Raw genomic sequence first — 16,842 nt, 5'->3', positions numbered from 1 at the left:
GGGGGGTGGGGTTCAGCACCCAACAGATGGCAGGGGACAAGGGACAAGGCAGGGACACCCTGGAGGGGTTGGGGGGTGTCTGGATTTCCTGGGAACAGAGGGATTGGGAGTGGGATATCCCAGCAATTCCCCTGCTGTGCCTTAAAAGAGGAGAAGAATAGTAATTAAATAAATAATCCTAATTCATAAGAATTATTTTAGGTCTCATGCAGCTAAAAACAAGGGGAAGTGGAAGGTGCATGACCTGGCACTGGTGTGGGGCCATCCCAGTTAAGATGGGGATAGAACCTGTAATGAAATGCATGTATTTTCATAATTAAAGATGAAGGCAGGTCCCAACACCTCCATGGTGGGGTTTTCAAATCTCATCTTCCTCTTCCTCTCATGTCTTCCTCAGGTTGTTGCTTGAAGACTCCAAAGGAGGAACAACTTGGGTCTGACCAACACTGCAACACCTGCCTGGGAAGGCAGAAAAACCCTCCCTCTGGCTTGGATTTGTTACTCACAATTAAGAAATGGGTTCATTTAGGTCTTTAATCAAGTCCAGCTTCTGCCCTTGTTCCCTTCAGGCTTTGCAAACAAGGCAGGTTTTGTGCTCCCTCTGCAAAAAGGGTGAAGACACCAGCAGGAACTGGGATTTTTGGGGCAGCCAAAGGGACAAAACCACCAAAGGGCAGAAATTCTGCTGGAGAAAACAAGTAAAAATTCCCCAGAAAGCATAAATGGGCACAAAACTCCCTGTGACATCCACCCAAACCCTGCCCTTGGGTCCTTACCTGGTGGGAACTGGGGTGGTTTGGAACTGGGTTTTGGTTTCTTTCCAGAAAATGGTGCAAAATGAATCCAAACCCAAACTTGAAGCACATTTTTGGGGGAGTAAACAGATGGTGGGTTGAGTATTTGCCACCCTGGGCAGAGTGGGAAGAGGGTGATGGGAAAACCAGGATCCCCAGGAGGGTTTTCCACCCAAGGTGGGAAGAGCTGGTTCCAGAAGTTTCCCAACTTCAATTTAATAATTGAAATAATTTCAACATTTTCCTAGATAATGAGGTATGAACATTTCAATGTTGTTACTGGCTCAGAAAGAAGATTCATTTGTGGCTCATTCATCCCCTCTGAAGCTCCAGAAGAAGAAAAACCTGGAGTTTTGATTTCTTGACCTTCAGCAGTTTTCCCAGAGGATTCCTGGGATGCCAGGGGGTGCCTGGATTTCACCAGGAGCCAGATCATCCCCAGCTTACCCGGGAAACAGGAAGGATGTCAAGGAGCAAAACCAATCCTGGTGTGCTGGGAATAAACCCAGGTTCCATGGAAGGATAGAGGAGACAGGTCACAGCACCTGCTTCAAACCCATGGAGAAAATCATGGAATCCCAGACTGGTTCGGGTTGGAAGGGACCTTAAAGATCATCCAGTCCCAAGCCCCTGCATGGGCAGGGACACCTCCCACCAGCCCAGGCTGCTCCAAGCCCCATCCAACCTGCCCTTCAACCCTGCCAGGGATGGGGCAGCCACAGCTTTCCTGGGCAACCTGGGCCAGGCTCTCACCACCCTCACACCCAAGAATTTCCTCCTCATGTCCAACCTCAATCTCCCTCTTCCACTTTTAATCTATCCCCCTTGTCCTCTCCCTCCCTGCCCTTGTCCCAGGCCCCTCCCCAGCTTTCCTGGAGCCCCTTCAGGCCCTGGAAGGTGCTCTACGGCCTCCCTGGAGCCTTCTCTTCTCACCTCTCCCAGCCTGTCCCCAGAGCAGAGCTGCTCCAACCCTTGGATCATCTCTGTGGCTCCTCTGGACTCTCTCCAGGAGCTCCCTGTCCTTCCTGTGTTGGGGGCTCCAGACCTGGGCCCAGCTCTCCAAGGGGTCTCCCCAGAGCAGAGCAGAGGGGACAATCCCCTCCCTGGCCCTGCTGCCCACGCTGCAGGTGACACAACCCAGGCCATGGATGATCACACTGAGCTCAGTCCAGCAACCAAACCCCGAGGTGGAACACCCTGATGGTGGAGCTGGAAAGGGAGCAGCAGACACCAGTGATGCTCAACAGGATCTCACGTTTATTATTGAGAAGTGATTAATGGTGAAAAGAAAAAGGCAAGGCCCATTCCTCGTTTGGCTTAACAAGAAACAGAAGAAACATTTTTTCACTACACATTTTACAATATTTCTTCTTACTTTTTTTTTCCTTTTTGTTTTTTTTTGTTTGTTTTGTCCAAAATTCATTTTCCTGTAAACAAAACAAGTTGTGTTCTTTTTTTTTTTTAACCCACTGTTCTCAGCTTTTTTTCAAATGAAAGGAATCCAGACTCCATCTGTAAATCCATAGAATGCACAAGAACAGAAACGTTTCTGAGGACTCTTAAGTACTTGACTTTTTGAGTCACAAAAAGGGTCAGAGGGGAAAAAAACCCAAATGAACCACCTTTAAGACACAACCTCGTGGACCATTTCTTTTCTTCTTAGGCCAAAATCCTAAATTCCTCGTGGAATTTTTTTCCTTTTCCAGGCCAGGAAGGGGGGGAAGGGGAGAAATCAAAAAGAAAAAAACCCAAGAAAAAGTGACTCCACTTTCCATGGTGGGTTGTTACAACTCGGTGTTTTCCAAGTGCAAATATCAAAATCAGGGGGAGGAGGAGACAGGGGGGAGGGGGAGGAAGCAGCAGGGTTTAAAAATTAGAGGGAGAAGGGAAAAAAAAAAAGGCAGATGCCACTTAAGGACTTGAAAATCCCAAAATAAAACCATAGTAAAAAGACAAAAAAAACCCCAAAGTGAATGCTCTGAAATCACAACCAAAGCCAAAAGAAAGGGAAACAGTTTTTACTTCTAACTCTACCTAGAAGGGATTATTTTTTTTTGCTGTTTTTCTTTTTCCTTTTTTTTTTTAAAGTCCTATGTCTTGTGAAATTCCAATCCTTTTTGTTTCTTTCCACTGTGAGTTTGGAAGAGTTTTGTTTTTTAAAGTCCATGAAATTAAGAAGGGGAGGGGGAGAAAAAACAAACAACCCAAACCAAGTTCTAACTCTCTCCAGGATGTGTTGTTGGTTGTTTTTTTTTTGCTCTTTCTTTCTCTCTCTGAAAGATGCTGGGATGCAAATTCTGCTGCAGTCTCTGGGGGAGGAAGGGCCCTTTTTTACTTGACACGGCCTTGGCGTTCCTGCAAGAGAAAGAAGGAGGTGTTAGGCAAGAGAAATTCCCTTCCCATGGGCATTTCAACACCTGGATCTGCCAAGGAGACCTATCCCAAGGGAGAAAAAAAGCCTGAGGGGAAGTATTTCCCTTTGCCAAAGAGGTACTGGGATTGTAAAGAGCTGATGGGGGGGTGGACTGGGCTGCCCAGGTGTCCCAGATCGTTGTGTTTCCTCTTGCCAAGGATTGGTGCTGCCTCAGTTCTGCTGCTCTTAATTCTCTCCTTGCTCAGGGCAGTGTCCTTCAGCAGAGCTCTCATGGCCAGGCTGCTCCAGGCTTCAGCTTCAACAGGAAAAAGGGGAGAAGGAAAAAGGAAAAGGAAAGAAGGAGCAAAGAAACCAAGAAAAGCGAAGAATTGGTGGGAAAAAAAGTGAGGCCAGGTCATGGGTCTGCAGCACCTACAAGATGATAGACTGGTCTGGGTTGGAAGGGACCTTAAAGATCATCCAGTCCCACCCCCTGCATGGGCAGGGACACCTCCCACCAGCCCAGGTTGCTCCAAGCCCCATCCAACCTGCCCTTCAACACTGCCAGGGATGGGGCAGCCACAGCTTCCCTGGGCAACCTGGGCCAGGCTCTCACCACCCTCACACCCAACAATTTCCTCCTCATGTCCAACCTCCATCTCCCCTCTGCCAGTTTTAATCCATCCCCCTTGTCCTCTCCTTCCCTGCCCCTGTCCCAAGTCCCTCCTCAGCTTTCCTGGAGCCCCTTAAGGCACTGGGAGGTTCTTTAAGGTCTCAGCCATGATCAGGTTGGAAACCAGCAAAGCTCTGGGCAGGAGAAGCCGTGGGCAGCTCTGGGAGCAGGTCTCAGGATGCTGCAGGGATCAGGGGGATCTGCCCCTGCACTGGGGAGAAGGAAGAGGAACCACAGGCTGGGCCCACAGCACAGCCCTGCTGCTGGAACAGGACAGCCCAGCTCCCCTGGTGTGGCACTGACCTTGTGGCCTCACCTGAGCTCCCAGGTGGGCACCTCATCAGGCTTGCAGCTCAAACCCAGGGAGTATAAACATCTGCCCAGGACTGACACAGCCCACAGCCACCAGAACTACACTGGTAACTCTGAAACCTACTGAGGACACCTCACACAAAAACCAACCAGTTCACAGGACCCCCAAGGGATTTCTCACCAACTGCTGCTCCCCAACCCTTGGTATTCCTCCACCTCTCCTCCAGCACTGAAGGTACACCCTGTCTAGACAAACACTTGCACCAAGCTGAACAGGGAGCACAGCACCAAACATACTCAGGCACTGAGGACCACCACAGCTGCTTCTGTGCTGAGCACCACATGCCACAGTCTTGAGTTTTGTTTGGGCTTCACAGAGCACAGAAGTGGGTCTAGACTATCTCAAAGGGTTAAGAGATGCTGCCCAACCCACTGTTCAAAGTGCCACTTGCAGATCATATGACACCACCTCAGGAATACAACAGCTGAAGGGCTCTTGGCTGATGCTCCTCCCTGCCTCTTCTCCAAGCACAGGCAGGTCCCTGCAGCCTCATGCATGAAGGGCACTGTGGGGTTTTGGCTCTGGCTTCCAGCTGGGTGGTGGAGAGAGTTCACCACCACCTAAACCAGTCCTGAGAGGTGCCAAGTCCATCCCACCTGAACCACAAAGGTACACCTGCAGTGGGTGCTGGCTGGCAGAGCAAGAGAACATGGGCTCTCCCGTCTGTTAGAGAAAGATGCTGTTGGGGCTCTGAAATCACACAGAGTGGTGGGGTTGGAAAGGACCTCTGGAGATCATTCAGTCCAACCCCCTGCCAGAGCAGGATCCCTTAGAGCAGATCCCATAGGAATACATCCAGGGGGGTTTGGAATGTCTCTGGGGATGGAGACTCCACAGCCTCCCTGGGCAGCCTGGCCCAGCCCTCAGAGAACAGACATTTTCTTATATTTAGGTTCAACCTCCTGTGCTCCAGTTTGTCTCATTGCCCCTTGTCCTGTCACTGGCCACCACAGAGGAGAGTCTGGCCCATCCTCCTGACACCCTCTGTAGATATTGACCAGATCCCCCCTCAGCCTCCTCCTCTCCAGCTGAACAGCCCCAGCTCTCCCAGCCTTTCCTCAGGCAGATGCTCCAGTCCCCTCAGCATCTCAGTGCCCTGGACTGGACTCTCTCCAGTAGCTCTCTAACCTTCCTGAAGTGGGGAGCCCAGAACTGGACCCAGTTCTCCAGGGGCCTCACCAGGGCAGAACACAGAGCTGTTTCAGCTCAGGACCCTTCCCTGTAAGGCAGTGTCCTCTGAGGTCAGCACAGCCACAGAGCTGCCTGCTTCCCCCTGCCCCAGCTTTACCTGCTTCTCTGGTTACCAGGTACTCCCCCCCTCAGCATCTCACTGGTAAATCCAGGGAGATGTGATCTCCAAGAAGCTCCAATCCCAAGCCACCAGCACGTACAGCCATCTGTTCCTAGAAACCTTCCCAGAAACTGGGGCCTTGACTCCAGCTCGATCCAACAGCCCAGGATCTGACAGCCCCCAAGCACCCCAGGGAGGCTCTGGCTCCTTTCCCCCTCACGAGCTGGATGGCAGGGCAAGATTGTCCTCTGGGGAGGGGGATCAGACAAAGACACAAGTTCTCCTCAAGAACAGCTACCCCACAGAAGTCGACTTCCTTCTCTTCCCTAGTAAGTCTGCCCAGATCTGTCACAGGTGCCATTTCAGGCTAAGAAAACACCACAGGAGCAAAACAAAACAACCAGGATGGAAAACAAAGCCAGTTTTGGACACGGAATCAACCAAGAGCTGCAGGGAAAGCCACAAATGCTAAGGGAGGTGCCAAGTCCTGTTGCTTCTCTGCTGCTTGGCTCCTTAAACAAGGACAGATGGACACATGACACATTCCTCTGGGAAGAGGCTGTGACTGCCTGAGCTAATGCTCCATCTTCCTGGGATAAGACAGACATGGGGTAAGGTTGAGATGGGATGAGGCTGGTGAGGCCCTGGCCCAGGGAAGCTGTGGCTGCCCCATCCCTGGCAGTGTTGAAGGGCAGGTTGGATGGGGCTTGGAGCAACCTGGGCTGGTGGGAGGTGTCCCTGCCCATGCAGGGGGTGGGACTGGATGGTCTTTAAGGTCCTTCCAACCCAAATCATTCCATGATCCCATGATTTACATCACATCTTCTCCTGGGAAGGTGGGTAGCCAGGGTCTGAAGGACTTTTATACCCTCTAATCTACCAGCACAACATCCCATGAACACATCTTGGTCCTTGGGGTGTTCTGGAGTTACAATTGAGCACCCAAACCATGCAAAGCAGCAAACAGATCTAGCAGAACACACAGCAAAGGTCACCAGTGTTGCAAACTTTCCTCCTGGCTCATCCCAGGGGTGGTGTAACCCACAGCCCACCCAGCTATGGGCCAGCCCAGGAGAAGGCAAAACAGCACCTGCATGCACACGCTGGGCTTTGCTCTGGCACACAGCCCTGGAGGGCAAAGAGATTCCATCAGGAAGTGGTTTCCTCTCCTTGGCTGCACTTTCATTAGACTTGGGCCATGTCTTCCTGATCCAAGTGGGAGAAGTGAGACTGACACCAGGCCAGATACCTTGGCTCCACCTCCTCAGCACCCAGAGGGGCAGGAGCAAGACAGCACCAAAATGGCTGAAGGGCGAAGCCATACACAGGTGACCAGAAGGACACAAGAACACGGCTCAGACCAAGTGCTGACACCCACAGGTCCCTGCAGGGCTGCTCCTGGGCTGGCAGCACCCAGAGGCACCCAGGGTGCAAGCAGGAGCTCTGTAATCATCCCACTTCACCACAGTCCCCAGGGGGCTGCAGCAATGTCACCAGCCAGGTCCTGATAACAGCAACTGAAGGAGCTGGTGGAGAAGGCTGAGGAGAGATTATCTAGTCACACTGTGGGGAGCCAACAACAAAAGGCTCAAGAGTTGTTGTGATGATAAAAGGTGATAACACTGTACATTTGTTCAGAGGCTCTTACCTCAATTAACAACCAACAACCAGGGAGGTGGCTGAGTCATCATCCCTGGAGGTGTCTAAAAGCCATGTAGATGTGGTGCTGAGGGACATGGTTTAGCTCTGGACTCAGTAAAGCTGGTTTATGGTTGGACTTGATGACCGTGAAGGTCTTTTCTAAACAGAATAATTCTGTGATCCTGTTCAACCTCCAGACTCCTCTGGTAAAGGTAAGGATATTATTGCCATGAGGCAGATGGGGAAAAAGAAAGCTACAGTGAGAGGAAGGCCTGGAGAAGAACCAAGAGCAGAGGTCCCAGCTGTGCAGCCCACCAGCCATGGTTTCCTTGGCCCTGCCTGACCTGGAGCACAGCAGCCTGAGGACAGAGAGCAGGCCAAGAAGCAGCCCCAGGTTCCAACTGGGAAGGTCCTACAAGCAAAAGGCATCACTCACCCAGCCAGCGACCACAAAGGACCAGCAGGAGACCACTTCATCAGAATACAGTCTGTACTATCCCAGTATCATTCCCCACAGCTCCCAGAAATCAAATCACACACCCAGAGCCCTGGCTCAGCAGACACCTCCCTCAGCAGCCCAGCCCAATCCTGACAAACCTTGCAAACCAGGCAAACTCCACAGCACGATTTCCAGGTGTTTCCCAAGCAAATGTAGAACTTGCCTTAAAAATCAGGAGTCAGGGCAGCCCTGTTGTATCAGAGGTGCCCAGATCCTTGCCAGCAGGATGAGGTCAGGGCACACTCACAATCAGCACAAGTGAAGGACAACACATCACTTTCTAATCATGCTCCATGAACAGCCTCGAGTCCTCATTTACAAACCAAACATGAGGTTTTCCTGTTCTTAGCATGAGAAAGTCACCTGAGATAGAGAGAGAAGCTCCACCCTGGTCTGCCTCACCTAAGAAAGGGGATCAAAATTAAGATGTAGGGATCTGGTTACAGTCAGATGCCTTAATCCTATCTCACCTAACAGAGCTCACCACCAAGAACAGGGACAGGAGATGTGCAAGTAAAAGTGCCTCCTTGTCAGAGCAGGAAAGACTTCTTGTTTTAAGGATCAAAATCTAAAGGAGCAAACCCAAATATCCATACAACTCCAAACTGGTAAACTCACATCACTGGAAGAGCATGAGCCAAGCAGGGGTGCAACCTGGCCAGTCCCTGCAATCCAGCCTTTGCCCCCCAAAATGCTGAAAGGAAGCACTGGAGTGTCCCCTGCCATCCCCTCAGCACCCATGGCTGGGGAGTTGGGAAGTTCTGATTTCCTCTCCAAACCCAAGCACTCCACAGGGTTGCTGCATGCTGGTTACCTCAGCATTTAGTCAGAAAGTGTGAAGTCATGCAGGATAAATGAGGAACAGGGAGAGATTCTTCACACCCACACCATGCTTACCACCTGGGAGTACAAATATGATGGTGACCACATACTTCACAGCACTGCATTTCTCCTGAGAACCCCCCTGGAGAAGTGTGTCCAGGTTTGGAGCCCCCAGCACAGGAAGGACATGGAGCTGCTGGAGAGTCCAGAGGAGGCCATGGAGATGATCCAAGGGCTGGAGCAGCTCTGCTTTAGAGACAGGCTGGAACCTTGGCCCAGGTTGCCCAGGGAAGCTGTGGCTGCCCCATCCCTGGCAGTGTTGAAGAGCAGGTTGGATGGGGCTTGGAGCAACCTGGGCTGGTGGGAGCTGTCCCTGCCCATGCAGGGGGGGTTGGATCTAGATGATCTTTGAGATTCCTTCCAACATTAAACACTCTGGGATTCTATGACCAAGACCACAGCAGCTGAATCAGCTGAACCCCAGAGGAGGCTGCCTCACAATAGCCAAAAGGTCAATGATAATTTCATCCATTACATCCAGATTTGCAGATGACGATGGGAAATTCTCTGAAGAGATGGCATCAAGATGACAAACACCAGAGCTGAGAGAGCAGAGCCTTCCCCATGTGCAGAGAAAACACGTAGGGATGGAAACTCCAGCACTGTGGTTTCCCTCCCCCCCCCAAAAAAAAGATTCAAAACAAAAGCCAGTTTTAGGTAGACTTTCTCTAAAGCCTTCTGAAGTGGCATCACATTACAAGAACCAGCTCTGCAGTTAACCACACAAAGGGGGGGAAAAAAAGAGCCCAGCATTGTCTCTTCAAGAATAAGAAGTTCTAATGATATGGGACCAGAAATGGAGCCTTCATCTCCTAGTGGTTGAAGAACAGCTTCAGAAAACCCAAAGGCTTCATTATTAACTGCTTAAACACACTATTACACGACTTGCACCCCATGAAAAAAGCCCCATACTGGGCAGTGAGTCACTAGAAGGAGCCACAATCAACTCTCTATCCCAGCCACCAGCTGGGATAATGCCAATCCTTGTTGAGGGAGACTTGCCCTGGGTAACTCTGCCCCAGCCCAAGCAGGGTGGGCACTGACGTCCCTGACCCCCTGTACCACCAAGGAACGGGTTTATTAACTCACAGGGCTGGGAAAAAGCACAATTATTCCCAGGTAGAAACAAGAACATCCAGGAAAATGAGAGGAATCTAAGAACTGCAGCAAAACTGTTCACAGAGTGCAGATCAAGCAGCTCCCTAAAGGTCTACCTGTCATTTAGGAGGCAGGAGAGGAGAAAGCAGCTTCTTTCAGACAAAGAACTGTTGCAGAACTGCATTTTTGTTAAGAACAAGTGAGGAACATTGTGCATGAAGCTGTTCTTGATGTCCAAGGCTCATATCAATGCATTCCAACAGGTTTCTTGGGATCCTAACCAGCTTTCACCAAGCTCTTCTGACCCACTGCACTTCTGCACCAGAGAGAACATCCAGGGAACCAAACAGGACCATGCCCTGGTGCTCTGGCTGAACAAAATAGCTGGCAAATACTCATCTTCCAAGGAAAACTATTTCTGCAGAAGCAGTTTTTAATAAAATAACTTGAAACACAAGGCCTGTGTTGGTAGCTGTTGACCTCAGTGTCAGCAAACTACTCAGAACCCTTGGAGAAGTGAACTCCTGTCACCACTCCTGGCATCTCACCCTCCCCCTGCTCCTTCCAACCCCCCGCGTGGTGATTCCAGGGAACTGACCAGCCACACACATGCAATTTCAACCCAACTGTTGAAGGAGGAACAATGTGGTTTTGTTTTCAGTCTGAAAAACTTCGAAGTCATGAGTATGCTCCTAATGAATGCAATGAACATATTAACAAGAAGGATCAGTTCAGGGAGCTGAAATCAGCCAGCCAAGGTGAAGATAACCTGGACAGGAGAGGACAAGCAGCCTTGCCCACACCAAGGGGGCCACAACTGAGTTGGGAACAGGTTTAATCAACTTCTCCTGCTCAAGGCCAAAACTGTAAGAGGTGCAAAACCTCCTCATTGCCCAGTGACCAGAATGAGAAGCTCTGAACCCCATCACCAGCCCTGGGGGAACAATCTCAGACAGTGCACCCCAAAAGCTCCTTGAACCAACCTCAACAAGCCCACTTTTCACACTGAACATTATATTTTCTTATACTACTGTATTAATATCACTTTAAAGACTGCCAGTGTGAGGTTGCCTGGGAGAAGAACCTGACCAGCACCTCCCTTCAGGTGGTTGTAGAGAGTGAGAAGGTCCCCCCTGAGTCTCCTCCAGGCTAAACAACCCCAGCTCCCTCAGCTTCTCCTCATCAGACTTTCTCTTGTCCCTTCACCAGCCTCGTTGTTTCCTCTGGACCTGCCCCAGCACCTCAAGATCCTTCTTGCAGTGAGGGGCCCAGATCTGGACACAGGACTGGAGGTGACACCTCCCCAGTGCTGAGCACGGGGAGAATCACCTCCTTGCTCCTGCTGGCCACACCATTCCTGACACAAGCCAGGATGCCACTGGCCTTCCAAGTTGCCTGGGCACATGCTGGCTCATATTCAACCAGTTGTCAACCAGTGCTCCCAGGTCTCTCTGCTGGGCTGCTCTCCAGCCACTCTTCCCCAGCCTGAAGCTCTGCTGGGGGTTATTGTGGCCAAAGTGCAGGGCTCTGCCTTGTTGAACCTCGTCCTGTTGGGCCTCAGCCCATTGACCCAGCCGGTCCAGGTCCCTCTGCAGCATCTTCCTACCCTCCAGCAGATCAACACTCCCCCCATCGTGGTGTCATCCATGGATTTACTAAGGGTGGACTCAATCCCCACATCCAGGTCATCAATAAAGATGCTGAACAGGACTGGCACCAGTCCTTTTCCAGAAGAAAACAAGGATTAGAGCACCAGCCAGATCTAAGCCTTCCCCCTCTCCTCCAGTTTCTCCTGTCTTTAAACAAAGCTAGAACACAATCATGAGAATGTTGTTAAGGGCTCTCTGGTGCTGGCTGAAAAATACCCTAAGCATAAAGTACCCCAGTGTCAAAGTACTAGAATAAGCAGGATGGTTTCTGCTTCCTCTGGTACTGGGAAAATAGATGAGCATGGACACAGATGTACTGGATTTAAAAGGCCTGGAAATAAACTGAGGGATGGAGTTCAGTGCTGAAGAGCAGAGGGTATTTGCAGCAAGGAAACTCAGGACATCAATCAATTAACTTCACTGTGGGCAGGATTTGGAGCAGAAAAAGCAAATAGCTTTGGGTTCAGGGGGTGAAAGGAACTGTGGGAATGGGAGCTGTGTTCCCTTGCTGACAGAAGGAACAGGGCCTGGAGATGGAATATCCAGGGACTGAATCTTGAAGTCAGAAACGTTGTCCTGCTAGATATGGGAAAGCCAGAGGAAATGCAGCATCAGCCAGGATTGTGACAGTGGGAGTGTAGTGAGAGGACAAGGGGGGATGGATTAAAAGTGGGAAAGGGGAGATTGAGGTTGGAGATGAGGAGGAAATTCTTGGGTGTGAGGGTGGTGAGAGCCTGGCCCAGGTTGCCCAGGGAAGCTGTGGCTGCCCCATCCCTGGCAGTGTTGAAGGGCAGGTTGGATGGGGCTTGGAGCAACCTGGGCTGGTGGGAGGTGTCCCTGCCCATGCAGGGGGTTGGGACTGGATGATCTTTAAGGTCCCTTTACACCCAAACCATTCCATGATTCTATGAGAGAGCAGTGCCAGCCTGCCCACAGGAATAAGGTACAGATCAGGAAGACAAAAAGACCTTTGCAAAACACATTAGAAAGGATTCCTTTGTGACAGCACCTGTGAAACAGCCTGCCCATTTCAAACAAACCTTTAGTCTCCCCTTAAATCCTATCTCCTCAGGGGGTGGTGCCATTTGAACCATGAATGCTCCTTCACCCAGCAGCTGGTGTCAGCTCAGCCAAAAAAGCAGGAAAGAAAAGCTCCAACCTGGCAAAACACACCTCTCTGTTTGCAGGCAGGCAGACCTCAGCCTGAAACCCCCCCAACCCAACCAGCCCACCCTGCACAGCTCATTCTGACTCAACACCCACCCCAGGCCCAACACCAAGTGTCTCTCTCTGACTGCAAACCTGACAACTGAGCACTGGAAAAGACAGGACTGGTTTTGATGGGATATCCTTCCTAAAATCCTTGGAACCTGCAAGCAGCCAAGCAACCCGAATGTGGGAGAAAGAACCAAAATAAAAGTCCTCTTTTTAAAATAAAGGTAAATCAGCTCTTGCAAGGAAAGAAGTTTGATCTGCTCTACCATAAAAGCAGCTGCTGTGGGTTTCAAGAAATCCTGAAATGTTTCAGGGAGGATGGACCTGGCTGTCAGCTTTATTCTGGCTCAGAATATCCAAGCCTTTTAAAAGGTAAGAATTAGTATAGCAATGCAAGAGACCGAAAAGAAATGGACATTAGTCTCTGAGGATGAGATGGGCACAGGCAGCAGCCAAGGACGAGCAAGTGATCAAGTGATTTGAGTGTTTCCAACACTGAATTGTCTGCTCCCCTTCACCAGCCAAAGGGAACAGCCTGAACACGAATTAAAACATTTTTCGTATCATTTCTTGGAACTATTTTAAGGAATTCAGGAAAAGTGACTAACAGTGAGAAGTCTAAAAGAATATTCAAGAGTTCCCAGACTTTCACAAGAGCTCGTCCATCTGCTTGGGCAGCAAGAAGGAATCAAACTGCAAATCAAAGTTGGAAGCCAAGTGAAACAACTGCAGCTTGCTAGAAGTTTAAAACATGCCAAACCTTGAGATGTTTAAGCTTCAAGGAACAGGAATGCAGAACATTAACATATCACAGCCATCTGAAGGCTGGTGGCAGAGACAAAGAGCTGGTAGCAATGGGATCTCAGGACACAAAAGCAGCTTGAGAGACCCAGACCTGCAGGCAGGGAGCTGGGCCAGCTGCTGCCAGAGCAGGGCTTTAACGTCCCTGTGCCTCAGCTCTGGCTGATCCAGGTGATGCCCTGAGATCATAGAATCCCAGACTGGTTTGGGTTGCATGGGACCTTAAAGATCATCTACATCCATCCTCCTGCATGGGCAGGGACACCTCCCACCAGCCCAGGTTGCTCCAAGCCCCATCCAACCTGCCCTTCAACACTGCCAGGGATGGGGCAGCCACAGCTTCCCTGGGCAACCTGGGCCAGGCTCTCACCACCCTCACACCCAACAATTTCCTCCTCATGTGCAACCTCAATCTCCCCTCTGCCAGTTTTCATCCATCCCCCTTGTCCTCTCCCTCCCTGCCCTTGTCCCAAGTCCCTCCCCAGCTTTCCTGGAGCCCCTTCAGGCACTGGAAGCTGCTCTAAGCTCTCCCTGGAGCCTTCTCTTCTCCAGGCTGAACACCCTAGCTCTCCCAGCCTGTCTCCAGAGCAGAGCTGCTCCAGCTCTTGGATCATCTCTGTGGCCTCCTCTGGACTCTCTCCAGATTCCTCAAGGCAGACACTGCATGCCTTGGGGTTGGTTTTTTTGCCACCCACAACCCCAGGGTAACCATCAGCATTCACTCCAGAAAAAAAGCAAGCACCTTTCCTTGAGCAAAACCAACTGCTTCTCTATGAAACCATGAATGGGCAGTTGCAGAAACCTCAACCAACTTCAAGGCTGCCTCAGCCAGCAACCTAGGAGGTCAAACTACTGCTGAAAGAAAGAGCAAGTCACTTCCTCTGTGCGGATGTGACAGTGCAGGGGCCTTGAGCTGCACCAGTGAGTCAATGGCCAAGAGCAAACACCAAGTGTGGAGCTGCAAGGCTCCCAGCATGCATGTGAATTCCAGAGACAAATGACTAAGTTCCCTTTCAAAGGGCAAACATTTCCTAATCAACTCTGAACATCACTCAGGAAGGAGGTGCTGGCACCAACCATCCTTCAGCTGCTGCTTCTGCCCAGCACAGGCAGGGAGGAGACTTGGAAATGCAACCAAGATGGTTCACAGAATCACAGAATCTTAGGGGTTGGAAGGGACCTGGAAACATCATCCAGTCCGACCCCCCTGCCAGAGCAGGATCACCTAGAGTGCATCACACAGGAACACATCCAGGTGGGTCTGGAATGTCTCCAGCAAGAGAGACTCCCCAGCCTCCCTGGGCAGCCTGTCCCAGGGCTCAGTTCTGGTTCACAGCTTGAAGGAAACTACTAAGCCACGTTTTTAATTCCTTAATGACTTCCAGACATTAAAACTTGCAAACACAGCAGAAATACCATCAGTCTGTCCACTTTTCCCCCAGCCTTTCCCACTCTGTTGTTCTTCCTGCTGCTCACAACCTGCTTCCACACTCCCAGACCCCTAAGCCAACTTCCCCAGTACTGTTACCCTGCTCCTCTGCATTATCCCACTGTGCCAAGGTCTGTCCCTCTCCCACTGCAAACTGTTGCTCCATGAAGTCCCATCTGGAGATGTTCACTCCCCGAGACATCCTGCACAGACTAGATTCCCAATTGCATTCAAACCTTTAGTCAATAACAGAGAAATCCCCACCTCAGGACAGGCTGGATCCCAAATGGAGCAATTTGAGGATCTGAAGCCATACAAAATATCCAGGTTCTCAAAAAACAAGTTCACATCTCCACACCTTGCAAGGTATCATTCCTCCCTTCCAAGTTTTCTTCAAGCACTCTAAGTGCTTGAGTATCAGTTCCAAGATGTGACCACCCTTGTGTACAGGTGATGTTATTTGTACAGACAAGTCAATATATACATTAAACATTTTAAAACTGCACCCCCTGTCACTGTGAGCAGCTGCAGCTCCTGGTTCAGTTCCTCAGCAGTTGGGTGGAAAATTCCCCATTGCTGAAACTAAAGAGATGGTCATAAAACTTGGCAGCCCACCAGAGAGCTGTGCTAATGCTCATTCCTAATTACTGTTTTGATCAAGTACAAGCAAGACCCCCGTGGTGGGCAAGGTCAGCCACAGGTGACTTCAACACAGCTGCACCCCAGGAAGATCCACTGGGTTTTAGGCAGAATTTTCAATTAGCAACCCTCCCGTTCATGATGGGAGCAGGATTCAAAGCACAGGGTGCAGGTGGGTGAAGAGCCCACCAGCTCCACACACAGCCCAGCTGGCTGCCAGGAGGAACAGCCCGATCTGCTCCACCAGGGAGAGGACAAGTAGTCCCAGGGTGAAATTGTAGCAGGGGAGCTGTAGGTTGGGCATTAGACAAAGCTCTAACAGGAAGGGTAATTAAGTGTGGGAATAGATTGCCCGGGGAGGGACAGGAACTGCAGCTCCTGAAGGTTTGACAAGTGGTGGGAAACATCTGTCACACTGACCCTGCTGTGGGCAGGGGATGGATTAGTGGCTGTTCAAAGTCGAGGCTCCAGCAACTCCCCATACCCCCCACTGAGCTCCTGCTTCCCACTGTTCCCACCCAGGAGCTGCCAGGAGCACAGAAATCCATTTTGTTTGGAATACAGCACCCAGGGAAGGCTGATGAGGGGCAACCAGAGGGTGACCCAGGCAGGTCATCCTGCTCTGCTGGAGTGCCAGCACCCAGATCCACCCCAAACTGGATCATGGGTTCCATGTCTGAGCACCCAGCTAGCCAAGAGGTAGTCTGATGGCCACTGAGCTTGCTCACAAGCCCACACCTTCAGCCCAGCACAAGGCAGCCCTCCTCCACCTCCTGCCCCACGGGCCTTGACCAACCACAGACAAGACAAATTACCTTTTTAACATTTTCCTCCTCCTCTTGGCGTTTCTCATAGTGTGAGAAGTCATCAAAGATGGAGGTGGTGTGCTTGTAGGTGGCAATGATTTTCAACACCTGCTTAGCCTTTTCCAGAGGCACCTCCTGAGTGTCCCTGGAGTTGGTGACAGGTTTGTTCTCGTTGTTCTCCAGGCGGATGTGCCTCAGCTGGCTGTTGGGAACGTCTTTCACAAAAATCCACCTGACATCAAAACGTCCCTTCCACTTGTCCTGGGACCAGACCCCTGCACACGTGTTGTAGTCCACAGCAGATTTCATTTCTGCCACCCCGCAGAAGTGACCACTCCCATTGACACTGAACAGGAGGTACACGGGCCCCTTCCCGTTCATGGAGCGATAGGCACCATCCAGTCTCTTGTTCCCGTGCTCCGTGCTGCACCAGATGTTGTATTTGATGGAGCGGTGGATATCGTCCTCGGAGTAACTCTTAATGATGAACACCCTCCCGTGCTTGGGGTTCCAGTCAAAATCCTTGGGGTTGTAGTTGTTGATGGATCTTAGTTTCTCCAGGACTGGGTGAGGCTCTGAAGGAGCAGAACTGGAGCTGGCCTGAGCTGGTCCCACTCCGTTCCCGTCCGCTCCGTTCTGCCCGAAGCCGTTGCCGCGGTTCCGAGGGGCGACCCAGCGGGTGGGCTGGGCTGGCTGGGG

General features: G+C 51.0%; 1 protein-coding gene across 1 annotated transcript in view; it reads right to left on the bottom strand.

The window, feature by feature from the left end:
* Positions 1–3,041: 3,041 nt before the first annotated feature.
* The window catches only part of YTHDF2 (YTH domain family, member 2), a 19,152-nt gene continuing 5,351 nt past the window's right edge, over positions 3,042–16,842 (bottom strand). Inside the window, exons 3-4 of the mRNA XM_010003049.1 lie at positions 16,153–16,836; positions 3,042–3,149 (exon numbers count right to left, since the gene is read on the bottom strand). Of these exons, the coding sequence (XP_010001351.1) occupies positions 3,126–3,149; positions 16,153–16,836 (708 nt within the window). The 3' untranslated portion in view covers positions 3,042–3,125. The remainder of the gene's footprint in view (positions 3,150–16,152; positions 16,837–16,842) is intronic.

The sequence above is a fragment of the Chaetura pelagica genome, unplaced genomic scaffold (assembly GCF_000747805.2).
Source record: "Chaetura pelagica isolate M959 unplaced genomic scaffold, ChaPel_1.0 scaffold318, whole genome shotgun sequence".
Taxonomy (NCBI): Eukaryota; Metazoa; Chordata; class Aves; order Apodiformes; family Apodidae; genus Chaetura; species Chaetura pelagica.
This window is presented reverse-complemented; position numbering and strand designations above follow the sequence as displayed.